This window comes from Wasmannia auropunctata, unplaced genomic scaffold (genome assembly GCF_000956235.1).
Source record: "Wasmannia auropunctata unplaced genomic scaffold, wasmannia.A_1.0 LD334549.1, whole genome shotgun sequence".
NCBI lineage: Eukaryota > Metazoa > Arthropoda > Insecta > Hymenoptera > Formicidae > Wasmannia > Wasmannia auropunctata.
The window spans coordinates 70,706-94,596 of record NW_012028341.1 but is presented as its reverse complement, the minus strand read 5'-3'; the positions used below and the strand labels follow the sequence as shown (position 1 = coordinate 94,596).

Genomic DNA, 23,891 nt, shown 5'->3' with positions numbered 1-23,891 from the left:
TTTTTATCAGAATAAATTTTTTGTCAGAAAAGATTATCAGAAAGAATTATTTTTCCAAAAAAAAAATCTCAAATTATCAGAAAAGATATTTTTTGTCAGAAAAAATTCAGATTATGAAAAAAATTCTTTTAAAGTCACGTCTCGTTTTCCTAGAAATCGGTTCGAAAAGAAACGAAGGAAGGATTATTATTGAAATCTCTCGCAAACTGATCAATTTCGCTCTTCGTAAATGTCGTGATTTTAGCACACAATTGATTTTTACAATTTCATCTTCTCCATCTCATATCTCATAAAGTTGACTGATTTGATTTCCGAGAAGTTTTATCTTTAAACATACTATAACGTCGCCGTTACTCGTCGCTGCACGTGTAAAACATATACCGTCGAAGTCACATCCGCGATAAAACGGCATTTCGCACTTGTTGCTCAGCAAGCGCGACAAGCCTCGACGTGCCGCGCGAATATTTTGACAGAGCAAACTCCACGGAGTGAGTCTATAACGCTATAAGCGCATGAGGCTTGAATGAAGCCGTACGTTGCCTCCCGGGGATCTTGTCCTCTGTCTCGCGCGTCAACAGTAGCGTACGTACACGACTTATAGACTGCGATGCTATAAACAGCTATCTCTTTGATACGTCACGCGGTATGCAGCGTAACAGCATCCAAGGTAGACCGTTTTGTGTACCTGCAGCCACTCTTAAAGACTACACGACCTGACTCGCGCGGCTCGGATCGATCGAAACCGAATCCTCCTCGCGCGCGATACACGAGCCGTTGTGTGTGTGTGTGTACGCAAAAAATTCACGACTCATCATTAGCGTCTATCGATCTAGCATGTATAATGTATAATGCGATACGTAATAAGACGTGTCGCGCGGTGAAAATAATCGCGCCCGTGTGTGTCGCAATTATCGTTACATTCCGCCTTATCGTCGGAACGCGCGTCTAACATACGCACGGGCACGAGCGTTCTCGGAATTCCGCGTACTTACGCGTGTTAGCAATGGTTTCTAATTAATTAACGAGAAAGCGATACTCCCGCGCGCGCGTTCGCGCGAAAAGCGGACGTTCTAACGTTGTTAGTCTACTTTTCACTCTAATAATTGCTATGGATTAAAATAAAACGCACACGTTTGTATGTACATATATATATATATATATATATATATATATATATATATATCTCTTAACAATTACTGCGGCGTCCCTGACCGCGGCGAACGTTCCTTTCGTCGAAGACACTCAGTAAAATTAAAAATCCATCTGGACGGACGGTTCAAGACAATCGCGACTGAGTTGGACAGTTCTCGGACGAATGACAGCTAAAATTAACAGTCCACTATCTTAGAGATGCAACGCTACATTCGAAAACGTTTTAAATAGCACAAGTCTATCGATTGTACGTCCGAAGAGGCTAAAAGTCGATAATTACCTGTCATTGGCTCCCACAGAGTAATGAATACATGCTTTCTCTTTTCAACGCAAGTTAAAGTTCCTCTATAATGATTCGTGTAGCGTACCTACCGTCAAGGAACGTCCGGCTTGTCAGAGATGCCTTGTATAATATTTAAAAATAGCATCTCGATAAAAAAAGACGCGCTATACGAGTGTAAAACGTTGGAGTGGGATATTTACGTAAAATTTATCATTTCTATAGAGAGTAATGTGATTTTTGTGAATGGCGCTTTTTGGTTTTGCGGTCTTCCGGTGATTCGCAGTGATTATTTGATAACGGTATGCCGGTTAGATTCTAAGATCTACTTAGCTTGCATGTATATATAATTGCGTCAAAGAACATGCGGCGGGCTCTCGCGGCACGCACCGCGCGCGAGCTAAAGCTATTCAAGTATTCTTGATCCGTCTCCGCGAGCAGGAGACCTCCTGCTCGCGGCGGAAGTCCCCGTCAACGACTCGGAGTCGATTACGAGAAAGCAACGAGAGGCTGCACAGCTTCGGCGGGACGAGTCTTCGTTGATTTAATCGAAAGGCACACGTTGAACGCTGGCGGTTCGTTATAGCGGCTCACATCATCGGTCGTCGCTACGGGGTCGTTGGTTCGCAAAACAACACGGGGAGGGAAACGGAAGTCATCCGGTCCTCTGTCGCTTTCTGTCTCTCTCGTCCCGTCTCATCTTCCGGGCGGGGGCCGACCCTCAGAAGCTGCCACACTCCCGCAGCACGCGATTTCCCAGCGGCAACGGTGGACGGAAGTTGTTGATCACCTGCGTAGTGTCAAAGAAGAAAGAAAAAAGAAAGATCGAGATTATATAAAAACGAGGGCGTGTCGCGCGGTGTATGCGCCTCGTCGATCCGAAATACATTCCCGCTCGTCGCCGAGACGACGCGGTGGCCGCGCGGTCGTCGACGTCTAAGGCACGTCTTGGCCGCCTAAAAATAGCCGCCGGCGGCGGGTATATTCGCGTATGTATATCGAGCGAAAGAGAAAAAGAAAAAAAAAACAAGGAAAAGAAAACGCCGACTCCGCGCTGCGACGATATGCATCAGCCGCGGTTGGAAAATGGTAATCGCGTCGCCGCAGAGGCGTTCGCCGTGTCACATTGATCGTAAATCGAGATTCATTTATCAAACCGCGGGAATAGAAGCTATATCGAGGGGAAGCAAGCGATACGAGGAATCGTTTAGATAAGGGACAAACGACGCGAAGCGGTCGCGTTTCGCGATACCGGAGGGTTGACCGGAGATAAAAAGAATAAATAGCAAATTGCGGAAACGGAGGTGCGATAATTCCGTGCGACATTTCTCTCTACTGCTTACCACTCCGTGATTCTCGTGGCACGGGCACTCCTCGCCACGTGGGAACTTTCGCAGATTGCGGAAGATGTTGAGCTGATGATGGGACACCTCGATGTACTTTTTGAAGAGGATCCAAGTGACGCTCTCGTTGCACGGCGGCGTCGTCAGGGAGCCCAAGTACGTCCAGTATCCGTTGTCGTCTAAATTATAGAGAAGAATTGAGATGGTTTCTCGCGTTTTATATGTGCGCAAAAATAAGACGAAAGGAAATTTATAGATTGACGGCTAAAACGATGCAATAAAGAGATGTTCAGAGGTGCAATTGCTTAAATTAGCGGTAACATGCTAAAACTAGCGTGACGGATATTATATTATTCGATCGCATATTTTAAAATGTGATCGCGTTTGTGATTTTAATTAAGACATTAGAATTAATATTGAAATAGCTACGTCGTGTCGAATTTCATTTGGAGGTTTAATTGTGTCTCGAAATCCGTTCTCGCGATAATGTCTTTTAAATTAAGTGAAATATCCCCTTCCTTCTATTATCCTTCGTGGGTCGTATAAATCGCAGTAATGGAGGGAATTACACGATTTGATTAATGTACTGTCCTCCGGAGAAGCCTATTTCGTGTACAAGCGCGGACCCTCCATTCGTCTTATCTTTCGGTGTCATCGCCTAATACCCGAGCGACATTTCTCCGAAATAATATCGATAAGTAACACTATAATGAGGACATATTACGAGGTGAATGCCTGGATAAGAGTCTGGATGTAGAAATACTTGAAATATTTTCACGCATTATACACAACGTTTAGGCATATCGCTTACGAGAGATAAAGAAACAGTGCGCACTTAAGCACGATTACATTGTGTGGATGGTATCATTAACATGCGATATTCGTACATAGATAATTCGCGCTTACGAGAAATAAAAAATCAGTGAACATTAATAATAAGCAGAATTAAATTGCGAGAACGTTATCGTTAACGTGTGCGATATTCGTATACGGTTAATTCGCTTGCGAGAGATAAAGGACTAGTGGACACTGTTAACGATAAGCAGAATTAAATTGAAAGGACGCTATCGTTAATACATGCGATATTCATATGGATAATTGGCTTGCGAGATATTCGTATGTATAATTCGATAATTCGCTTACGAGAAATAAGTAATCAGTGGACTCTAACAATAAGCAGAATTAAATCGCGAGGACGCTATATATCGTTAACATGTGCGATATTAATTCGTACGGATAATTCACTTGCGAGCGATAAAGAATCAGTGGACATTATAACAATAAACAGAATCAGATTGTGAGGACGCTATCGTTAACATGTGCATTGTGCGATATATTCATATAGATATAGACATACAAAATTTAATACGTACTCACAATACACGTAATCACAATACGGTAAAATGAGAAACTTCAAAAAATTGATATAGGGATCGTATTTCGCAGAACGACTATTCTCCTCACGCAAAAATAAATCTCTTTTGTGTCAGGATGTAAAAAAAAAAAATACCAATTACTGCTACGACGTGCAGCGTCACATGCCAATCATCATGCCTATGACATGCATCCATCCCGACCGTGCGCGTTTGACATGCAAGGCTTCGGAAAATTGGAGGCTGCTCGAGAATAACCGAAGATGTAGGATAATCGCGCTCGAGGCGTTTCTTTTTTTTTTTTAAGGCGTTTCGCTGAAAAGCGGCAGCCCCACGCTCGAGCGCGCAGCATCTCAAGTCTTTCGCGCTCTCTCTCTCATATTTTCTCGCACGAACTAGTCCAAGGCGATACGAACCTTGGAAGTCCCATTTGTTCTCGTGGCGTGGTATGATTCGGTCGGCCCAGCGCATGCACGGATTCACGCATCTCTGCGTGCCGGCCCGTCCGCCGCGCACTGTGCGTTCCGTGCGCGACGCGAAGCGAGAGCACAGAGCATATGCGGGAGAAATTTCGTTAGTCGATGGGTTATGCAAAATGCAGAGGCACGCGCCAGATGATTGTTAACGAGCCGCTAACGACGATTTCCGTCATCTTATAGAGAGACGGTTTGAATACTTTTTGGCACCGTTTGGTGTTTGGTTTAATTTGGCTCTGCGGTGAGCCAGGTTTATAAATGTATATTATATATAATAATATATAATAGAAAAAATATATTATTATACATATTTTATACTATTTAAAGAATATAAAATTATGTATATATATAATTATATTTACGTATATTTAAAGATAATTAAAGATAGATAAGATTTCGAAAGAATTTCGATTGAAAGTCACTTGACTAATTTCTGATTTCGCAGTCATCGGAACTGTTTCTCGTTCGGATTAATGAATAAGTCAGGACAATTACGGACTACGTTAAGGCCGATCCGATACGATCGGCTTGCGCAAACAAGTTTAAGCTCTTTAACAATTGAATATTACAGGAGGAACAACAAGAACACGGACACTGTACATCGACGAGTAGACGGAATGTTTGATCAAAGAGACGATCACCGAATTACCCGAACGATTATTCGGGTCGATCGTAACTTACCGGGAAGAAGTTTACCGGGGTCGATAGGTTCCGTAATTTCCACGACCTCGTCCTTGTGCGAGACGTACGGCAGCAGCCGCGCGATCTTGTCCATTTCTTCGTGAGTCTTGCCGACCTAGAAGCAAAGTCTCTTTTGCTTTCTTTTCTTCTTTTTTTTTCGATTGTAATGACACACGGTTTCACGAGGCCGCCAGACATAATTAAGCTGCTCTCTCTGGAACTAACGAGCTCTACTCTCAATTATAAATCTTCCGATCGGTAAAAAGATATCGCGTATCCCGCAGATATACGTTCCGCAAACGTGTTTATAATTTCATAAAAAAATATTTCGCGTTAAAAGGTGCAAGAACTTGTCGCGAAGTTAATAGATCTCGTTGTCGGGTACCTTTAAGTAGCGGCCGTAAATTATCGCGAAATAGCGGCACGAGGAAACAAAAGTATATAGACGCGATAAAAAGACGCTCGACATTGAGCCGTTGCTTACGCAATTTGTCATTTGTAAAATTGCCTGGCGCATTGTCGCCGTGGCGCATTATTGCACGTGGCGCATAAATTTCCTTCGATACATATGTGCGCTCCTCCCCCTCGCGCTCTTCGCGCGACTTCAAACGCATCGCGAAGCTGCGCGCGACGTTACGTAAGAAATAATCGCGATGTGCACCTCGCGCGAGGAAAGCGCTCGCCTCCACGAGTTTTTCCTGCTCCTCGAAGGTTTATCGTGTCCTCGTAATATAATGTCGCGGCGAGGAGGTGTATCATTCGCGCAAATAGAATTTTGCAATTGCAGCGATCCTCCCGTCGTGTTCGCCGCGTTGAGATATCGCGAGCCGCCGCGGCAGCAACCTAAATATTAGACACACAAAGCGCTGTGCAAAGCGGAAGAGGGTAATTGCCGTTGCACGCGATCGAGGTATTCTTTCGCTATACGAAATGCGAACGGTAGCACGTACACGTCGCGCGTACGCGGCCCGACGAAAACGCCCGGACATTTGCGTGCCTCGTTACGGAGTTCGATACGGCGACGGCCGTAAAATTACGTCCGCGTCCCCGCGTTTACATAATAGCTCATTCGGCGGCTATCGGCAACGATGACACCTCCGCACCTCCAACGGAGTGATTCTGCTTATGCAGCTTACGTCTTATGTAAAAAGCTTAAATGGCTATAGACGGACTCGCAGACCGTCGCAAGCGAATACAAGCGAATTAGAATCCCGAGTGGAAGAGGTGTGGCTTCCGCGGGCTGACGACATGCTTGACGAACCAATGTATAAAATATTCAAAATGCACGACATCGCTTTCAATAAAGACGAACAAGATGAAGAAAAAAAATAGTTGTCCCATTTTTAATATAAGTACGAAATAAATTAGATGTACAAGTTTCAATTAGATTGATTGTAATTGTCCAAGGAGAAATTAAAATACTTGATTATTAAAATTATTTTTAACAATTATAATTACAATAACCGCAACATGCCCGTTTATTTAACGTTTAGGGCGCTACGTACCTTAAGGAAGACTCCCAGAACGGCCAGCCCGTCAGAAGCTTTCGCGGCTTCGGCGAAGGTCTTGTACTTGCTGGTGTTCCAGTGCACAAGATGTAGCTGAAACCAACGTTGCCCTCCAATGAATCTAAATCGTTGCGTATTAAGTCTAATAGCGGGCAATCAGGGATGAGGAGCGGAACGCGGCAGGTTGACCGAAGCTATACATATATACATATAACGAGTACTTAATCCCTACAAATGGCCAATTAAGAAATATCAATTTCTGCATTTGGATCGTCGGAGAAATTCAATGATTATATATTATTACCTTGTCCCATTTTTTTCGATTATCCGGCACAGTCTTATACAAGGGTCAGAATTTAGAATATTCTTCTTGACCGCGATTTACGTCACCGGATCAAAAAAACTTATCGTCGGCGTCGATAAATGATAATTGCATTTGACGGGTGGTCGTTAGAGAGATTATGTAATCAGTGCAGTAACTGGACGCTCTCTCTGAAATCCGTGCGGATATCCGTGCATCCGATCGACCCGGTTTCCCAGATACGAGATATCGCCATATACGGCGGGCTAGGGGGAGGATATCACTTATATCCTCGCGCGCGTAGAGTCCGAGGCGAGCGTTGCGGCGCGTCGCGTGATTTTTTTCCCGGAAGCAGCGCACCCGAAAAGGAGGAGAGCGTGCGCGGTATTCGAATGCGAAGTCATTGGCGATCGCCAATCGACTCGCTAATGCGCTTAGGACTCGACTCGGTTTAATTAACATCGGGTTCAGGCCGGAAAGTCGTCGCGCGGCTGTGCATTGATTTCCAAACAAAGTCGCGCGATCGTTTGGCGAAAGGAGTCCCCGCGTCGTGAATTCACATTCGAGAACGACATTATCTTAAACGATGCCTTGTTGATCGATGCCCGCATGATTGCTGCATGAATCGCGTATGAAATTTTCCACGCATTGAAGAATCATCGATATTTTCTCGACCGACGGGCAGGGTCAAGCCGAAGTCAACTGTATTTATGATAGATTAGAGACCTCATTGCCGCGCAAACGATTGCATAATCGGAAGCGATTTAATCGCGAGTCGAGGCAAACAAATGTATTTTGCGCTCGAGAAATAGGCGCGCGAGCGAGGCGCGCTTGTTATTCCGAGAAAACGGGCTCCCACGGACGGGCTCGTCCATCCCGGGGAATTGTTGTCCAGGAAATACGCAATTTTCCGCCGGCTAATTATATTGGCATCCTTTTCACAATTCGAACCGCCCGCCCGCCCGCGTCGTGTTTGTTCGTCTTCGAAAATTCCTTCGCCCAACGCGCGCACAGCTTGTGTGGACGCACACCTCGTTACGCGAGTCGGCTATTATTCGCGCACGCGAGTGACGGGTTTCGACGATAATGCCCATTATCGTTTCCACTCTGCGCGCGCGTCTGTTATTTTTTTTTTCCTTTTCCTTACTCGCATGTACGCGGCTTTGTTGAACGCACGCGCAGCTGCCAGAGCATAAAAAGACCTTTGACACATCGCTGGCATTCTATCAACGCGACGTGTGTGAGACGATAATAGAGTATTATTTATGAGAGAAATGTGAGACGCCCGCGTACTTATATTATTATAATGTATGTCTGTCCGCAATTAGCGTCTCTGTACCGCACGTGGACACTCCATAAAGTTTTATTTATATCCGCAGGAAAGAAAGAGAGAGAGAGAGAGAGAGAGAGAGAGAGAGAGAGCTATCTCTCTCGCGTCGTCCATAATGTATTTGTGGACTAATAACCGAGACTTATCCTCCAGTAAAACGATCGCGCTAATAAATCGTACACGGCGGTTCTCGGACATGCAAGGTCGACGCCGCCATAAGCTCCTATACGCGGATGAGCTCGCAAGCAGAGTGAATCATACTCTCTAATGTGACCGGATTGTTAATGAGCTACTTTGTCTATACAAATGGAATAATTGCACTCGTCATTTTTAAGCCGTTAAAATCGAGTTAGCGGATCGAGCGGATTCAAGGGCGCGGAATAGGGAACGGTTACATCAACGCTCTTTAAAGAAAGAGATAATTATGTACTATATATTCTACTATAATTATACTCTATTACTAATTATATTCTATACCTCTCCGGCGAAGGCTTGCCCGTCGACCGTATGCTCGGATCCCCTGGAATCGCTGCATCCCCAGTGACAGTGATACTGCTCGAGTTTGTAGACATCGTCCATCAGCGGTCCGCCGCTCAAAACTGTCTCGACAACACAAAAATCGAGATATAATGTTCAAACGAGTGCATATGCGATACGGGAATATCGCGGGACGCAAATGAACGGGTAAACGTCTAAATTGGATCCGCAGACGTAAGCGTGGAATTTTTTGGAGCACGCTTCTGCGAAACGTCACGAACGGACGTAACTCGGACCGATGGCAGAGGCCGGCTTTATTACAGGATACGCTTGATTAGCCAAACTACGTGCGAACGGGAGCTACAACGAGAGAGAATCGCGCTGCATTTGCACCGCGTGACTCATTTGCGTCGCGACGCATTTTATTATTATTATTATTATTATTTTGTGTCTCGCCTCTGTTTTGACTACGATAAATTGTTTGGGAAAGTTTGGACGCGCCAAGTCTACATGTTCTCTCGCGGAATTTTCCGAGTGTACATCAGGAGACTCTAAAATTATTTACTGTGTGCAGCAGGCGCCATGCGAAAATTTTCACGGGGATGTTTGTGCGCTTCGAAAGTTATTTCAGACCTTTAAAAAATAAAAAATAAAAAAAATATGTTGCTCCGAAAGAATTGTATTTTATTTTTTAATTACTTCGACTACTATCGATTAATTCTCTTATTCTGCAGTAAATACGCAATTTTTAATACTGATGGATAATTTTTGTTATTGAATTCCTCGAAAGGCCTCCTCTTATGGCGAGTGCCTGCTAGGTGACGTCGTGACTTTATTATCGCGACATTCTATCTATTGTTTTGTGTCACATGTTGCCGCACAGAGCGCTCTGCTCCGCTTCTCGTGCCACATATGAATACACATACAATACGCCACGGCACGGTCGTCCTCATTTCGAATATACGCCCCGAGCGAGCCTTCGGCGAAGGTAAAAGCCCTCCCTAAGTGGCACGAAGTCGACAGTGAGAGACCTTCGTAATGATATATATATACATATATGTGTATATGTATATACGGGGATCGGGTGCTCGCCCGTCGGGAATTTTCGCTCACCGTCCCCCGCGGCGGCGTGTAATCTCTCTCGGAATACATAACACCGTGACAAAACAAATCGCATCGCGTTCTTTTCCTTACGTAAGGTGTGCATGATGCACGAAATTAATAAAAAGCATTATGTAACTTATTCGTGCGCAGAGAGAGAGAGAGAGAGAGAGAGAGAGAGAAAACATCTTATATAGCTCGCCGCAAAAGCGGTGGAATTAACACGATTTTAATCACGTTCGGCAACCGCTGCCAACGATAATGTTTACAGAAGTGCGCTTAAGATGGAATGCGAGGCCGAGAATCGCGAACACAATTATCTAAAATTATACTGGATCGCTCCATCGCTGGATGGACGAGCGACGCGTATATATAGCGCGTCGATTTCGCAACTTTGCTGCATGCACTTTGCGGCCACGGTGATCTGCAATTTAGAGATTCAACCGCAATCGCAGCTTCAGATTTCCCCTTGGAGGAAAAAAAAACCGTTTTTTCGCTCACGTGCAATCTATGCTAGGTGTTGATCTCTCTCACCTCTTGCGATCGTCATTGGTCATCATTAAGTACCATTTATCCGCGGTGCTTCGATACTTCGACGTCTTTGAACGTTATTCGCGCCGCGATAGATCGCGGTCTAAATTTTTCGTGGCGCAGAGAGGAGAAAGGAATGTGAAAAAAAAGAATGGGAGCAAGATTTCGTATTGCAAAGCGCGACACTCACACGTGCCCTCGCCGTCGGTGTCCACCCGCCAGCAGTAACCGGGATTGACCAGCTTCCGGGACGCTGTGGCGGGATACTTCCAACGCAGGGGCTTGCTGCTCAGAGCCTCGTGATCGGATTCCACCCGTTTGGTCTCGATGTTCACCGGGCTCTGCCTGGAGCCGGCTGCCATCGGGAATTTCGTCACCCACGTACTGGGTCCTGCGACATACACACGTCAAAGTTGTTAAAAAAATTAATAAGTAATAAATTCAGGTCACGATCGGTGTCGCAAACAGATAAATTTTGATGAATTTGTTGCGGTGACAAAAGATCAGCGAAAATAAGATAGACTGATTGATTGAGTATCTATTTTCCTCGGCTTATACCTAATCGATTCGTGAACATAATTTCGCGACAGGAATGTCACGTGTATCGTGACAACAAGATAGTACAGCTCGGTGATACGAGCTCAAGCTCAAGGAAATTAAGAAAACTCGCACGCCAAGCTCCGAGTGCGAAACAAACTCTTTATCACGGTACACGTGACGTGCTGATAATAGATTCAAGTTCGCATTTATCAAGATTCCAGTTTACCTTCAACCATTATAAAGTTTGTTCTTCCTATTTAATAAAACATAAAAAATGTGAATAATATTTGCTAGAACAATAACATTTACTCATTACGATGCATTATTAACGAGGCGATGAGTGACTTGAAGATAATCCATGAAGGCTACACCGAACTTATATGTAATTTATTGTACATTCAATAAACTTAAATACTAATTAAAAATTAGCGTCTGCGAATGTCAGGCCGAGTGTTAATTTCAACAATAAACACGCAAAAGCTGATCAAGCATATTATCCGTAATAATCTCGCGTACTCTCCTTATCTGGCGGCGTGCGTCACGTGCCGACGCATTAATCTTTCTTTATCGGGGCACGTGGTACAAATGTTGTTTTCTTTGTAATTAGATGTCGAACGTGTCGTTCTAGCGAGCGAGAGAGCAGGAGAGCTGAGAAAAATTTATGAATTAAACAAGAGCCGATCGATTGATTAGCACGAGAACGGGAGATTCGCGACGTTCGAGCCATCGCCGATTTCCGCGAAATCGTATTTAATTGTGAGATCACCACGTGATGTATAGTGTATTCTCATCTGACTAGAAGTTGTGGTCAATCGATCCGATTGATCAAAGTGGCAATTAAATTCGCGGAATTGAGCGTTGTGACTCGCTTCACCATATTACATTCAAATTCACCTACAGAGTTGTATTTGAGAGAAAAGGAAAGAGATTAGCTCATACAATATAAATTATCCAAATCTAAAGGTACAAAAATTCAGGAATACAAAAAAGATAATATTTTAAATTTATTGTTAATTATTGCTATAATAATTAATATTATTACGTAGCGAGATATCATTGTGTCCCTGAACGCAATTCTCGCAGCGAATATTTCAGCAGATCTACACGATGCTCGCATAACCGTCCGTAAAATTGAAAAGCGCGGAGCTCCGCAGAGTGAGACGAATTAGTCATTCGCGGAGCGAGTAAGAAATCCGTCCGCGCGCGCGGCATTGAGGCTGGCGTCACGTGAATTCCCATTGAAGGATAGCTCCGCGGTAGTATAAATAAAGCAGCCGTTTATCCGGTTCGAGCCGAAAAAGCCGCGATAACGACACGCGAAACGACGTGGACTCGCGACGTTTTTCAGATAACGAATTGAAACGAAAATTATCAGCGGTTTGCAAACACCGCGGCGAGGACGTTGAATGGAGATAAGTCAGGGGCAATTAGACAGTATCTATTTTTCTTTTATCAGTTATATGCTAGTAATATAGACGGCCTAGATATAATTTCAATATCTAAATATGCATTCAAATTACCTGGAGTTTATTTTTTTTCTATTTAATTTATTATTCTCTCGGGAATATTCCGATCATATTCGTTCGCGCATTGCTTAAGTATTCCTCTATGACGTCAAGTTAGTATTTTACATGATTAAATAACATTAAAGGATTCCATTTATTGGGGTCAAGAATAGAGTCTTCATTCATTATAACAAGCTTGGTTTAATCTTATGCGCGCGTGCTTGATCATAATTAACTATCAATTTAAGCATTTTAAACGATGGAAAATTACAGTAACATCAAAATGTTACTGCTATGTGAGAGATTACGAGAATCGATATTATCGCCAGTCGACGTGACGACTCGAATCCTTCGTCGTAGAGCAGATAGTATAAGAACGACGCTCGCTTGAAGGTTCGTTCAACCTTGCGACATGATGATTCAACGAATCGCAGGAAATATCGTAAGGTCGAATGCGAAAAACCGTGAACGCACTTGGCAAATATTTCTCTTTCTCTTTTTCTATCCCTCTATCTCTCTCGATATCGCAATCCTTTTGTGCCAATCAAAAATCTTAGCACATCTCCCGCACGTATGCGTTTTCCATCCATTAGATTATTGATGTTGCAATCCTGGGGCCCGTCAGCTGCCATTATCGAAGACTCGACATTACGTTACGTATAAAAAAAAGTGGTCGTTTAATGACAGCTAGGTCTCGGCACGTTCCGCCGTGCGACGTGTCGCGCGATATTTAGATATCTCTGTCGTGAAATCTCTCTCCTCACTCGTTTTATTTATATCCTTAATGCGCGCTGCATAGTATCACATTGGATAGCAAAAAATTTCTATTCGATATTCACGAGTCGCGGATCAAAAGACTGCGACGCAGGTCGATCTTCCTTTTGACTCGTGAGCGAATGTTAATGCGTTTTAAAATATACGGCATATTTAATAAACGTTAGGGAAAATAGGAGGGAGAGAGAGAGAGAGATAACGCGTCGTCGGTATTAACGAATGTGCAAATAAGTCGTCGTACGTAGGTTTCGCCTATGCGTGCATACCTCATAAGCGCACGCCTAGAACGGCGGTCGTCGCGGCGCGGGCAATTTACAAGTGAATCGTCGCGAACGAAGACGCGATCCGCGCGCGGCGACCGTTTCGCGCGCGAGAGAGAGGATTTCTCCCGCGATATTCTCCGATTGTGAACTTTCTTTTTCTCGCTCCCGGTACGCTCGCCGATATTCCCACGCGCCCCGCGGACGACGCGATATTTGCGCAGCGCGACGATTAGCTGCAGAAAGAAGACTCAACGTTCGCGACGATTTACGTTCGCACGCGGTACACAATCGTGAAATATCACCATCCTTTTCGTGGAACACGAAACGCGCGAGCCAGTAAGTAAAGAAAATTCTCCTCGCGAGATCGCTCGCGCTCGGAGAACTCACCTTGTGAGTCTATAAAAATTCTAGATCGCACCTGTAGATATATTCGAGACTTGGCTCGAGGGATCTCTTTTTTTTTTAAATCTTAACGTAACAATGAGAGCACTTTCTATTTTTATCCCGGATGGAACTCGATTGAAATCACATTCGCCTCGGCGACAACCTAAATCGATAGGAAGCACCGCGATAGCACTCTGGTGTACAACACACGAATCGGGGAGCTTTCTTATGAGCTACCCAGTGTTTTTATTAATTTTGTTTAACATTTCGGACGCTCTCTATCTGCCCTAAAAGACAGACCACCTACTCGGGCTTCGACTTGATTACGACGCGCTAATTAGTAATCGCCTAATTGTTACAGTTTGCGCAATCTTCTTGGGTCAGTCCATGCTTCGTACGTCGCTTACAATTATCTCATATATATGCTAATTAACTGAGATAGAATATCTGTCTTCTTCATTCACTTACAGGCACGATCGGAACCGACGCGACGTTCCGGTACTCGTTAGGCGAAACGGGGTGGAATACTCAAATAAGGGGATCGCGCCGTTGCGCGACTTCGTGCATCGGCGAACGTCGGCCTCGATTACTCAAAAGATCCGAATTAATCCGCCTATCGGGCGTAATTTCATTTTCAGCGCAGTATAGCGTTCCGAAGATATCGAGGGCAGAATTAGAGTCAAGGATACATATCCTACGCGCGAGACGATCACCGCGGTGGCAATCGGGCCGAAGTTTCTCCGATCCACGAGCGTCGCGCGAGCCAAGATAAATCCGCTCGGAAAACAATTTTGCTCGCGGCCGTGGGACCCGCAATTACGCGAGCGGCGGCGTCGTGGGAACGGCCGGCGGATTCTGCCGAAATAATTGATGACGGCAACGAATGCATCGATCAATTTCAAGCGAACGAGTCTCTCGCGGTCGCGACCGTTACCGCGCCGCGCGTTCGGAGAGCGCCAAACGACTTAATCATGCCTAATCTACGGAGGTTTCGCCCTCTCAGGTTTTGGCAGCGGGCCGATTCCCAAGGATTCGCACACGTCGATCCATGAATCCTCTTGGTACGCCTCGTATGCCCTCTTCCCCCGCTCACCTCCTCTCCTTCCCACCTGCTGCCAAGCTCGCCCCGGCGCGCACACAATCGGCTGAAAGATAGCGCTGACAAATTGACTCGAGATTAAGGGCGTTTCGGGGGCATGCTGCACGGCAACCCCGCGGTGGCGGAACAAAGTGAAACTGGGTCTGCGACCCCCTCCGGGGTGCTTTTGGTGTGCGTGCCCGCGTCCGTGTGCCCCGCGCGCGCGTGTGTGTACTTTATGCACAGGTGCATCGGCCTATACCGGCACTACGGAAGAAAACTATTGATTTTCATTTACCCCGCGGAGTCGTGCCCCGCGTTTCACGAACGGGTTGCGAGGAAAGAAGCAACCCTCTCCCTCCCCCCCCCCTTCCCTGCCCCCTCCCCTCTTGCCTTCGGCGTCGCTTGGCACGGCCCGTTCGCCCTGCATTCGGGCGGGAAGACAATGGCCCCCGGGTCAGTGAGCCCGCCGCGGTGCCATCCGGAAACCGAGACGAAAATCGAGCGGACGGAGATGGTGGCGCGGGCGGGAAACAAAACGGACTCCCTAACAGGGCTTTTCTCTCCCCCCGGCACGAAACGTGTCGACATGTGTCCCGAGGCCTCGCATGCAGGCGCGACTAATGTCTAACACATGTGACCGCGTTTTTAACGCTGCGGAGATGCGTTGATTGAAATGAATGACGAACGAAGGAGGTCTCGACTCGAGGGGTAATTCCTAAAATGTAATCTATATATCGTATATAATATGATTAAATTGATATTTATAAAAATCACTGAAGCTAACGATGGCGAAGCACTTGGCGCAAAAAACCAATCGAGGGTTTATCGCGTGCAAATGTCCCGCGGCCGAAAGATTTCTAATAAGATATTATTATTTGAAGAATTAAGGTTGTGGCGTGAGGATCGATAATTCCACGGGAGAAAAACAAACGGACGCAACACGCGGTTATTTCCACACTCGGGGTTTTCCCAAGATCCCAATTCGAAAAGGAAAAACTTTACGAAGAGGAGAAAGAGATTTACACGTGCCGCCCATTTTTCCCGTTATCGCTCCTATATTTAATAGAGCCTGAGAATGAGAAAGCGTGTGGCCTTACAACACGAAATGAAAAAGTTAGACGGATCCACCGTCCAACTTCTCAGTGTTATGCGTGTCCAGAGAGAAAGAGAGAGAGAGAAAGAGAGAGAAAAGAGAAATAAAGAAACCGTCATCACCGCGCCACAAAAGTAAAAGAGAAAATCTCTGTGGAATTTGACCGTTGCCTTAAAGGCCAAGAACCTTTAATCAGTCACGCTTGTGTTTGCTCACAAACGCATTCTTGACCGTCGCATTTTCTTTCACACATGACGATTACTTCTCGGAAACAAGAAAACATTCCGTTTTACAATGAAATCGGCTCGCCAGTCCCCCTCTCGCAAATGGGATTTAATTAACTGCCGCGATAGGAATTATCGCGAACGCGAACGTTTGTTCGTTCGTCGTGGTTAATCTGGAAAACGAGATAGCAGGCTGCCAGCGCGGCCAGCACTGATTGTAACGTTAAGCACAGAAATGCAGAAATACTCGGTTGTATATGAATATTGAATGTATGACGATTGACAAAGTGGCCAATCAATAATTTCTATGCGTGCTTATCAGAAGCAGCGTACAACGAGGAAGAGCGGGCAGAGTGCCCGCGCGATTTGTAGGAAAATCGTCGATTTTACACGTAATTACAATCGCCGCGGACGGTTAATTGCCCGAGAGTCACAATTTCCTTCCGTTCGCAACTTTTCCTCCGTAATTTCTATTCGCAAATACAATATTAATTAACAATTGATGAAAAACTGGGCTATAATGGAGAGTTAAACGCGCGCGGTACTTGCTGCGTAACTACATCAAAAAAATTTTAATAATACTTCATTTTGTTCAGCAACATTAATTTCATATTAATGAATTTCTGGACCGCGTATGTGAAAACAGAATTTACAAATACGTTCGCGCAACGCGTTCATTTGCGATTCAAATTCACTGATTGAAATTTGCTAGTCATTCCTGACGCGACCGCGACATAAATTCGAGATCACCTCGCGTAGCGTTAAACCCCGCGAGCGGTGCGTAAAACGTCGCGAGAGGCACTTTTCTAAACATTTCTATTTCTTTTTTCTCCTTACCGTTGCGGAAGTAGTCCCACTCGTCCTTCGAACCCATCGTCGCGTCCGATTCGGCCTGGATGCCCACGGGAGGTCGAGGTCCACTAAATTGAGGTCCCAGCAGAATTCGCACCCGCTCGTCTTGACCGCTTGCGCGTCGACTCGCGTCGATCGGACGCACGAGCACTCGCGTCCCGTGGTCGCCGGTGCGTCGGGGAAGCGCCGGGATCGTTTGGACCACCACGTTAGAGTCTCGCGACGTTTTCGAGGGGGCCGCGAGGCCGACGGCGCGATTCGCGGCCTTCGCGATTTTTCAACTTCACGAAACCCGCGGCGGGTTTCACCGAGCAGGTTCCGGAGATATAGAGGAGACCTTCGCCAAAGCTACACGAGTGCGTCACTGCGTCGCGCTTCCTTCCGTTACGCCGATACTTTCCCCGCGGCGCGGCTCCGTCGAGTTTCTCCCTCGTCTTCGCTTCTTTTTCCTGCGCGATCGGGAAAGCGACCGGTAGTAGGCTTTTACGCGTCCTACTCCGACGGCGTTAATACCGGCCGGCGCATCGGCACCGCTTTATATCGCGCGCGGTCACGTGACCGCGCGGGCGCGCATGCGCCGGTAAATATTTACACGTGCGCGCCCACCACGCGTGCACATTGCACGTGCATGCAGCGCGCGGCGCATGCGACTCCGACGCACGGATCGATGATCGATAAATAATAACTGGGATATGTCTTATTCATACGATTTTTTTCCGGAAGATTTCACTTCAAATATTTAATAAATCGCTCTTGAATTGCTACCGTTAATTTCATCTTCAATTTTCTACTATAATAATAGTTATTCTATTGTGATATTGTAATTTTCCGAGACAATAATTCGTGACTAAAACAATTTTAATAAAATGCATGCGATCTTTGTTGCAACATTTGAAAAAAAAATGCATCTTTCGATCATTTTTATCCAATAAGTAAATCACGACGCATGTCAACAAGTGTAACAACAATTAAACTCTTGTTGTTAACGCTAGTTAATTATATTGATGCTATTGCGGAAGATATGTTTAGACTTTAGCTAATGGAACTGTAACGACAAGATTAGAACGCGCATCACTTCCTCGAAAGAAAGATGTTTACCCATCTCCCTTCGCGTTTGCAATGCGATGAGCAATCTAATCGTCCGAGAGTGGCATACACGACTCTCTTTATCACTCACAGATAATGTCGTTCCGGCGTGATGTTACGTCACGGAACGTGCTGCAAGTTACAGCGTCATAATTTCGTTTTTATTGCGCCAATAAAGAGAGTACCTTCAATAAAAATTAACGATACCCAGCGGATTCCATGCTATTAAACGTCAATAATTTCTCGGTTGCTCGATAATGTCTCTTCGTATATGTAAATTAATTTTAAGATTCTTTTATCGTTATTTATTCGTAAATGTACATACACGGGATATCTCGATGGTATTTTATCTTTTCGACTCGATCAATCCTTGAAACGCGGTGAATTGCAACGATTTCCTCACGACATAGAATATTGTCGCGAAATCTTTCACACAGATACGCGTGAGAAGCGTGTAATAAAATAATAAATCGATTAACCCAATAAGAGATATTTAAGTTTTAAGCTTGAGAAAATTAAATATTTCCAATTTTTTGTCGATTTTTATAACAGATTATATACATATATATTATAAAAAAAACTATCTTAAATGTAAAAATTTAGGACATCGTGATCTGCAATGATCGAAAGATAGGAATGTAAACGGAACGATAATACGTACTTACCATTCATCTTTGAACAAACAAGATATATATCAGCTCACTTCCGAAAGAACTTTCGTAAAGCTCTATTTTAAGCTCCTTTATCTTCTTATCTTCTTTTATGATGCAACCTTGTCTCAGACAATCAATGTGAAAAGTGTACTTATTTCTTTGCATGTGATGCAAGTCAGCGACATAAACTACTTTGCATGTCAACGCGTGGGACGAATAGAAAATCATATCGTATCGCGGTCTTGAAGATCTTATATAATCATGGGAATTTGAGTATTCGAGTTACATCACGTTTAATGTGCTTCCTTGCAATCTGCAAGATACCGAGCCACTTACATGCATGGATTCCTCTTAACCGTTTCGATCTTCACGAAAGCTATAAAAAGGAGGCTATTTTTCAAGCGCTAAATTTAAAGTTCATGATTTCATAAATATAAAATAAATTGTAAACTTAAATCTATTCTAAAATTTATGTACAATTCAGTTTTACTTTAATCCTTTTTTTTACGTGATTACGATGATTGTAATAATTTTATATAAAGGAAATATCGAGAATTGTGTAAGAAGAAATTCGAATAAACACAATCGAATACTATTAATCAAAGTTAAATAAAGCGATTATAATAAGTAAAATTAACCTTCGTCCAGTGACTTGTTTAACTGGCAGTTGTGGGATCCTCGGAGATGACGTCTCTTCGATTGTAATAATTTTATGTAAAGGAAATATCGAGAATTGTGTAAGAAGAAATTCGAATAAACCCGATCGAATACTATTGACCAAAGTTAAATGAAGTGATTATAATAAGTAAAATTGATCTTCGTCGAGTGACTTGTTTAACTGGCAGTTGTGGGATCCTCGGAGATGACGTCTCTATCGATTGTAATAATTTTATGTAAAGGAAATATCGAGAATTGTGTAAGAAGAAATTCGAATAAACCCGATCGAATACTATTGACCAAAGTTAAATGAAGTGATTATAATAAGTAAAATTGATCTTCGTCGAGTGACTTGTCTAACTGGCAGTTGTGGGATTCTCGGAGATGACGTCTCTAATCACGACTCATTTCCGAAGAGTTGAGCGCAAAGACGGAGCCACGCAATACCCTAAAATGGTTTTATTAACTCTTAACTTTACACGTGTTTCTTTGTCAGTATACTAGTCTCGAAGAGATATCTGTATATGTTTATCATTAATTCGACATGATTTTCTCCATTGATTATTCGACGAACCGTACTGCCACACGATCCCCGAGATAATCGTGCGCGATTCTCTTGGGACGCGGACTCGGTCCGACACGCCGTATTTTCGCGGATTTTGGTTCTTCCGTTTCCTCTCTCTCTCTCTCCTTCGAGATATGTCACTTAACGAGAAACTTAGAAGATAAGTATGTCGATGGCTTCGTTACCCAACGGAGAAACGCGTTCGTACGAAAAATGTTCCAGCCTCGATTTTCGCGAATATATCAACGCAAATGTTTTCTGATATATGTGTGTGTATATATATATATATATATATATATATATATATATATATATATCGAAGAGTTTTCACGAATAAAAATAATCTGAAAATTCCCGTCGATATGATACTTTTTTAAGTGTATATTATGTATATAATGTACAATTACGCTATTTCATTTCGAGTGACGCTTTGACATACCTTCGTTATAGATATTTGTCTGTCTCTCTTTCTCCTCCAAAATAAGACGATAAAATTCGCACAAATTGCAGACCGGTCTAAAGCATAATTCGAAACGAGATAACATAAATTGCGTGTATACGTATATAGCTATGTATACAACACATTCGTATAAGCGATGCGAGATAGTTTCTCCTTTTTCTCTCTCTCTCTCTCTCTCTCTCCCTGTAATGGAACTTTTTCACGTCGTGCCCGTCCCACGCGTTAGCCCGATTTTCTCTCAAAAAGCGGCCGAAAGTTACAGTCGCAATTAGCGTTACGCAATTTGCCGTCCCTTCCACTTTTATACACGCAGTTATAAAATACTTTCGATCCATTCTCACACAGGCCAGAAAAGTCGCCGCAAGCGAGAGTATGCTATATATTTGTGAAGTTTCATCCTTTCCTCCCACCCTGTTCAAGCGGGGAAGAGTTTCTCTCCCACACGCTTGTCTCCTCTTTCTCTCTCTATATATATATATCTTATAAGTATCGTACATGCCTATTTATACATTACCATCATTTTCACAGTAACGCAAGTTGCAGCGCTTAGGGGATATGCAACGACAGAGCGATGATATGATTAGAAGCGTGATATGGACTTGTGCTTGTTTACCGCAGATCACAGACGGAATATATACGGATGTCACCCTCTTCCGTTTGCAACGGCATCGCAAACCCTCGGTTTTCCCGAATCCATCCACTCTCAAATACCGTACCGCTACGTTACGTTTTCCGTCGTTCAGCCGCGGCATTATTACTTTGTGCGCATCTCGCCTGAAACAATAACTAGGACTTCGACGTGTCCGTATCGAATGTGAGTTTTTGATTTAGCAAAGATTTGACATACACGAAAAAAACGATTTTGCTGGAAGGTCTGAAAATTTTGCTAGATGCAAATGAAAATAATATTTTAAGTTCTTCAAATTATTTGAAAATAATTTTGTTGGACTTTAAAAATAATTTGGTGAAAACCTAAAAATAATTAACTGCTGTAAAACATCTTGATATTCTAGTAACCAGTTTGAATTTCCGACAAAATTATTTTTATGGCCCAACTAAATTATTTTTTAATCTGTATCCAGCAAAATCATTTTTTTTCCATGTACAGACGTCGATTATTTTAACATCCTCTTTGCGCGCGCGTAAACTTACATTTATTCTTCCAACGAGGATCGCGCACGCAAAAGAACATCACATTTGTAAAGATGACCCCACCTTGCGACAGCAAGTGGATTGCGTTGCATTCAGGTCTTAGCGTAAAAATTTAACACAGAAGATCTTTATTCGTACATTATATAAAAATAATAAGAAAACATACTTATACATATATTGGTTCACGTTATGAAAGCAATCGCGTTGCGACAATCACGGGCGACAATCGCAATCTCTCCCCTATCTCTCTCTCTCGTACAATTCTGCGATAAACAAGACGCGAGCGATGAAAAAGGGTAATATCCGGGAGGGAAAAGTCTTTGACACGCGACCGCGGCCGGCGATCCTCTCCCAGTCTTTCGCGAGCGCGAGGCGGTCGAGAGCCGGTGCGTTTAGTTACACTAAGCGAGAAAGCGCGTTTTTCTTCGGGGAATTACATATCGGGATGAATCCTGGCCAGAGTTTCGATACGATCCGCGCGCGAAGGAGAAGGAAGAATCCCCGCGCGCGCGAGTCGCGCGTGTGCGTGGCGGCTTCCCTCTGCTCCATGCACTTAAATCCTCTATACGTTATACAAAGACACGAATTAATTAGTCGTAATATTATATCGCGATTTATACCTTGCACATACGAAACATCCTCAGTTATTTTATCTCACATACAATATTAATCGTCAGCATTCATACCAGTGTATAGGCGCGCCCGCGAGCTCGTCGCTCCGCACGTCGTCCCGACGACGGACGGCGAGTGGAGCTCCTCCCCCCGCCTCACCTCCCCTCCTCCACGAAAGTTCGGGACGCATATGAAATTTCTTTCTTTCTTTTTTTTTCTACTCGTTTCTCGTATTTCCTTTTCAAAAATATCAGGAAACTATCGAGGTATCGAAGAAACAGCTGCGTACGCGTATTCGTCTACCGTACCCCCGCACTCTTTCGCCGCAATCGAACGATAAGACGAATGCGTGCACGTATGTGTATGTATGTGTTTCATATGCGCGCATCTCCCGCAACACGGCAGTTTAAAAAATTACAAAAATTATTGTGAAAAAAATGCGCCCTAAAGAGTGCGAGTCACGTTTCTTAGTCTGCCTTCTTTTCGCAAGTTACAAATATACGTCCTTATTAAACCTTACCTCTTGCGCCCGTTTTTATGTATTAATTATTTTTTGGCTTGGTAACTATGTAAAAGTCTAAAATTAAATAGTCCCGTCGCTGTGTAAACGTGCGCAGTCAGTGTTTCTCTTTTATTTTCGTCCTGAGTTAAGCCTTCGATGCCAACTATCTCGTACGCATTCGTGAACAAAATTCACGGGTCTGAGAAATAAAAAAAGAAAAGAAAGTTATATTGCGGCTGTTAATAATGTCGTAAAAATTGCGAAGCGTCGGATTGCGCATAAAACAAACAGTGGTGAGTGGGTCTCCTTCGTAAAAGTAAATGCCAATAACTCGATTGGTCTGGCAGTATTTAAATTACACTGTCCAAATAACTGCAGACTGACGTCTATCGAACGGCAAATAGGTATTAATATACATATTTATATATTTATATATATATTTATATTTGTATATATTACCTATCATTAGTTTTTCTTATCTTAGATAAGTTATCTGCATGGCCTACTGTGCCAATGGAAGCATTTGCTGTCACTTTGCAATGGCATTGCATGTATCATAATCGTTTTTCCTTTAAATGTCTCAAAAAACGTTTCAATTCTCTCTGATATTTTCTCCTTAACTATATAATAGCGATCGCCAAGCGAGCCAGTTTTTTCCCATTCATGCAGGGTACATTTAATTCCGTTTCATTCGTCGCGAATTATCCTAAATGGAGGGTTCAGAAAAGAAACTGGAATACGGACATTATATATACATATGTATATAATAGATAATATTATATTAATATATACTTATTAATATACATATATATATATATATATTATATATTTATAATATATGTAATATTATATATTAAATATAATATCATATATTTATAATATATATACATATACATCTCGAAACTTTCCCGCTTGGCGACACACCATGCATTTGT

The 23,891-nt window shown here is 43.5% G+C and overlaps 1 protein-coding gene and 1 long non-coding RNA gene across 3 annotated transcripts; both read right to left on the bottom strand.

Moving 5' to 3' along the window:
- Positions 1-1,685: 1,685 nt before the first annotated feature.
- LOC105458295 (carbonic anhydrase 2) lies at positions 1,686-17,771 on the bottom strand. 2 transcript variants are annotated; one of them, XM_011703490.1, is made up of 7 exons: positions 17,255-17,771; positions 10,744-10,944; positions 8,922-9,043; positions 6,811-6,906; positions 5,306-5,420; positions 2,776-2,954; positions 1,686-2,222 (listed from the first exon to the last, which is right to left on the bottom strand). In XM_011703490.1, the coding sequence occupies exons 1-7, from the start codon at positions 17,289-17,291 to the stop codon at positions 2,154-2,156; spliced, it is 819 nt and encodes a 272-aa protein (XP_011701792.1). In that variant the 5' UTR covers positions 17,292-17,771; the 3' UTR covers positions 1,686-2,153. The 2 variants fall into 2 exon arrangements, with proteins under 2 accessions (XP_011701792.1, XP_011701789.1); XM_011703487.1 differs by lacking the exon at positions 1,686-2,222 and having other exon boundaries at positions 2,389-2,954.
- A 2,338-nt stretch (positions 17,772-20,109) lies between these two features.
- On the bottom strand, positions 20,110-23,766 carry LOC105458294. Its single transcript, XR_975522.1, has 2 exons — positions 20,536-23,766; positions 20,110-20,503 (listed from the first exon to the last, which is right to left on the bottom strand). It is a non-coding gene; the product is annotated as an uncharacterized LOC105458294 (long non-coding RNA).
- Between the last annotated feature and the right edge of the window lie 125 nt (positions 23,767-23,891).

Coding starts and splice junctions, on each gene's coding strand:
- LOC105458295 (XM_011703487.1), bottom strand. CDS start 17,291: ATGGGTTCGAAGGACGAGTGGGACTACTTCCGCAACG. Junction 10,945..17,254: donor GTGGGACTACTTCCGCAACG/GTAAGGAGAAAA, acceptor TGTATGTCGCAG/GACCCAGTACGTGGGTGACG. Junction 5,421..6,810: donor TTCTGGGAGTCTTCCTTAAG/GTACGTAGCGCC, acceptor CTTTGCTTCTAG/GTCGGCAAGACTCACGAAGA.